Here is a 4216-nt window from a genome sequence, read left to right as displayed (position 1 = left end):
TGCCACCCATGATCATACACAAGCCGACACATTAACTCTCATGATTTGATACATAGCGAACTCAAGTAACCACTTTAACATAAAAATTAACATCTGAATCATACATTAGTTTCATTAAAAGATAAAAAGATATAAAATAAAAATGCACTAATTGTTTTCATTAAAAATTGCTATATGGTTGAGGATAAGCACCGATGGATGGAGCGAATTTTTGTGCGCTATCAACGTGGGCCTCGAAGCCGAGCCACAAAGGCCGCTGACGGCCCAGGCCTAGCAGGCTAGCATACCAACCGCGTCCCCACCACAAGCAAATCCGCAACCAACTGGCTGCTGCGCGCGCGCGTTAGCTATGTCTACTGAAATGGCCCGTGGGCCTATTGACCGCATATCATCATTCCCGGGCCTCTCACTACACATCATCACATCCATCTCAGGAAGCCTACGGCCTATGGGCCTTAGGCCGGAAGACGGTGACAGTTACACGGTACGCCGACCAAACGGGCGCCGCGATTCGACGGGGTTGGCGCACCCGCCGCGTCAAACCCCGCCATCTGATCAGGCCTGAACCCTGATCATTTTTTTTTGCGAACGTGCCTGAACCCTGATCATTCCTCGTCGGCCGGGACCGGGGGGGTCTTCTCCCATAGGTGGACCTTCCAGTTGCTTCTCCCTCTCCAACCGAAGCGCGGCACGGCAGCACCTGAGCCCGCCACGCGTCCACCAGCCTCCCCACCATAACCACGTGTGCGTCGAGGTGGCGCTCGCCTGCCCCCGGCTCGCTCCTATTATATCCCCGTCGACCCTCTCGCCGCCATCATACCAACTCTGCCACTCAGCTCGCTAAGCAGCAACCAGAGATTCAGGATCACGATCCAGCTTTGTCATCTTCTCGACCGCGATCCCAGTCCGATCAGCCGGTAGCAGCGAGGTCGCGGCGTCGACGGCGAGCGGTATGGACGCGCCGGCCATGGTCACGCGCAAGCACGTCCCCGAGGACGTCGGCCTCCGCAACGCCGGTGAGTACCCCGCCGGCGACAGAGCCGACCGCCGCTGCTCTGGCTCTGCCTGCCACCACGCGTTCCGCGTCGCGACTTGGCGCGTACTGTCTCTTACCTTGCTCGGTGATGCCGCGCGTGCAGGGGAGGACGGGGGCCAGGGGCAGCTGCACCGCGAGGAGAAGCAGCACAAGCCGGTGCTGAAGAAGGTCAAGGAGAAGATGAAGAAGATCAAGAACACCCTCGCCGGGCACGGGCACGGCGGCGACGAGCCCGGCGCGGGGGACGCCGCCGCCGGAACCGGAAGTACCAGCAGCAGCGAGGAAGGGGAGGAGGACGCGGCGGAGAGGGAGGCCGCGCTGGAGAAGGGCGGGTACTTGGAGGACGTCGAGGAGTCCGACCCCGAGGTCGACGGCGCGCCGAGTAAGTGCTACCTGTTTCACGGTCACGCGAGAGGTTGATCTGGCTACGCATGCCCGAGGCTTGGCACTCACATGGTGCGCGCGCGGCGCGACACGTTGCAGTGTACGAGTCGGCGCGGGCACCGGCCGTGCAGGACCTCGTCGCGAAGTACGACCCGGCGAGGAAACCCGCCGGGCAGGAGGTGGAGGGCGACGGCGCACCCGGGGTGCGGCTCGGCGACCTCGGCGGCCCCGTCGTCGAGGATCCGGCCGCGCCGCGCTCCACGACGCCCGCGGCGAGAGGTACGGCGAACCGGACACGACGCGATCATGTCCTTGCCACTCTGCTCATGTTCATTCACTCACCCGTTACACTTCTCTTTCTCGTCGATGTGCTGATGATTTGCAGAGGGCGAGGACATCGGCACGACGCCCGTCGTGCAGCAGTTCGAGACCATGAACTTGTCCGACGACCCGGCGCACGTGGGCGCGGGGAAGAAGGACGCCAAAGTGGAGGAGTGGAAGGACACGGCCGCGGACAAGATGGGCGGCGCGAGCTACACGGACAAGCTCAAGAACGCGGCCGCGGGCACCACGGAGTACGGCAAGAAGCTGGCGAGCACGGTGTACGAGAAGGTCGCCGGCGCCGGCACGGCCGTCGGCGCGGGGAAGCGCAGCGGCGAACACACTGAGGCGGCGCCGGCGTCGGACGCCGGCGCGGAGGAGCGGAAAGACCATCCCGCAGCCACGGACGCAACGAACGGCTCGTCGGGCCCGGGCTACACGGACAAGATTAAGTCGGCGGCCGCGGGCACCACCGAGTACGGCAAGCAGCTGGCGTCCACCGTGTACGAGAAGGTTGCCGGCGTCGGCACGGTCGTCGCGCCCAACCTCCGTCCGCAGGTGGGCGCGGGGAAGCCGGAGGACGCACGCAGCGAGGCAATGCCGGTGTCGGACACCGGCGCTGAGGCCGAGGAGTGGAAAGACGCTCCCGCCCCCGCGGCCACGGACGCGACCAGTGACAGCGCGTCGGGCCCGGGCTACACGGACAAGATCAAGTCCGCGGCCGCCGGCACCACGGAGTACGGCAAGCAGCTGGCGAGCACCGTGTACGAGAAGGTCGCGAGCGTCGGCACCGCCGTGGTGGGCAAGGTCCAGCAGGCGACGCCCGGGGTCGGGGCGCAGCAGCAGGACACGAGCGCCGCGGCGGCCACGGCCGGCGGCGCCGGCGGGCAGGACAAGGGGGCGACCGTGACGGGGTACATCGCCGAGAAGCTGCGGCCGGGCGACGAGGACCGCGCGCTCAGCGAGGCGATCTCCGGCGCCGTGCAGCGGCGCAAGGAGGACGTCGGCGGCACGGTGGCGCAGCGCGTGCCGGCGCCCGGGCAGGTGATGACCAAGGCGCGCGAGGCCGTCACGTCGCTCACCGGCGGGAACCGCGTCTCCGAGACCGTGCAGCCGAGCACAGCCACAGGTACTAACTACTGAATCCTACTCTGCTCCATGATATTATACGGAGAAACAAAAAGAAGAGAGGGAGGAAACACTCTGGGCCGTTGCATTGGATCACGAGCTGACGAGAGACGAGCTCTGCGATGCAGGGGAGGAGGTGAAGGAAGGCTACGCGGCGGAAGCGCCGGTGATCCACGGCGAGGAGATCGGCGGCGCGAGGCTGAACACGAACACAATGTGAAGTGCGTCGTGAGAGGGCGGATGCTCTGTGTGATTTTGTGAATGTGTCGATCCGTGTGTGAATGTGTGATGGTGACTAGTTCCGTGGAGTCTCGTCTGACGTCTGGAATAAGTGCAGGGGCGGAGCTAGAGAGCAGCAGAGGGGGGTGCGACACTTTATAGCATACATATAATATTCAAGCAAACATGATAAAAATTTGAAGGTAATAAAGGATTGTAATATTTTGCTGGGTGCGGCCGCGCACACAGCCCATAACGTGGCTCCGCCCCTGAATAAAGTGCACTGGTTTGGTGCGCCGTGCACCGGTGTGGGGTCTTTACTTGTGAGTGTATTTTTGGGCTTTGGTCTTGACTGTGTTTATGTGATTGGTCTCGTGTAAGTATGCATACGCGTGCCTGTAATCTTTTCGAATGTCTGTTCAAAGTTGTTCAGTTCCTTTGCTCTGCTACTTGTGTTCTACTTCTAGGTACTATGTGTCTCCTAAGCAATGTCTCGTTAACTTGCTAGGTACAATTCTCGCGCTACTCTATTTCGTACTTCATGTAGACATCAGCATTGAAATTTTTTCGCAAAGAGGATGCATACATTCCTTAATCCCTAAACTGTACTCCCTCCATTTATTCTTATTTACGTATTAGGTTTGTCTTAAATCAAATATAGGTTTGTCTTAAGTCTAATATGATTAACTTTGATCAATTCTCTAGAAAATATAGCAACTATAGTATTCAACATATGCACATCAATATATGCATCATGATGGACTACAAATTTTAAACAAATCTATAGAAAATATAGCAATAACTTCAACATATGCAATATCAGTATTACTATATAGTGGATTCATTTAAATAAATTTGGTATTGTAAATATTATTGTTTTTCTATAAACTAGCATAGACGCACGTGTGACGTGCGATGTGCACGTGATTTAAGCAATCTATGGATCGTGTTTGAAAACTAAGATAAATAGGACCAAAAGAGAAAAGGGTGATTTAAGCAATCTATGGATCGTGTTTGAAAACTAAGATAAATAGGACCAAAAGAGAAAAGGTTTGACCTGTCGTCCTCAAAACTTTCAGATAACTCCTGCTCGTAGTATGAGTCTTGAGGGACCGAAACCGGCGACCA

The 4216-nt window shown here is 58.0% G+C and overlaps 1 protein-coding gene across 2 annotated transcripts; it reads left to right on the top strand.

Annotated features, from left to right (window-relative positions):
* Positions 1-639: 639 nt before the first annotated feature.
* On the top strand, positions 640-3537 carry LOC120687288 (low-temperature-induced 65 kDa protein-like). 2 transcript variants are annotated; one of them, XR_005680688.1, is made up of 6 exons: positions 640-1016; positions 1140-1418; positions 1520-1699; positions 1806-2870; positions 2998-3200; positions 3367-3537. XR_005680688.1 is itself a non-coding variant. In XM_039969271.1 (5 exons), the coding sequence occupies exons 1-5, from the start codon at positions 953-955 to the stop codon at positions 3087-3089; spliced, it is 1680 nt and encodes a 559-aa protein (XP_039825205.1). In that variant the 5' UTR covers positions 640-952; the 3' UTR covers positions 3090-3537. The 2 variants fall into 2 exon arrangements, 1 of the variants encoding a protein (XP_039825205.1); XM_039969271.1 differs by having other exon boundaries at positions 2998-3537.
* The last annotated feature ends 679 nt before the right edge of the window (positions 3538-4216 follow it).

Source organism: Panicum virgatum, chromosome 9N (genome assembly GCF_016808335.1).
Source record: "Panicum virgatum strain AP13 chromosome 9N, P.virgatum_v5, whole genome shotgun sequence".
NCBI lineage: Eukaryota > Viridiplantae > Streptophyta > Magnoliopsida > Poales > Poaceae > Panicum > Panicum virgatum.
This window is presented reverse-complemented; position numbering and strand designations above follow the sequence as displayed.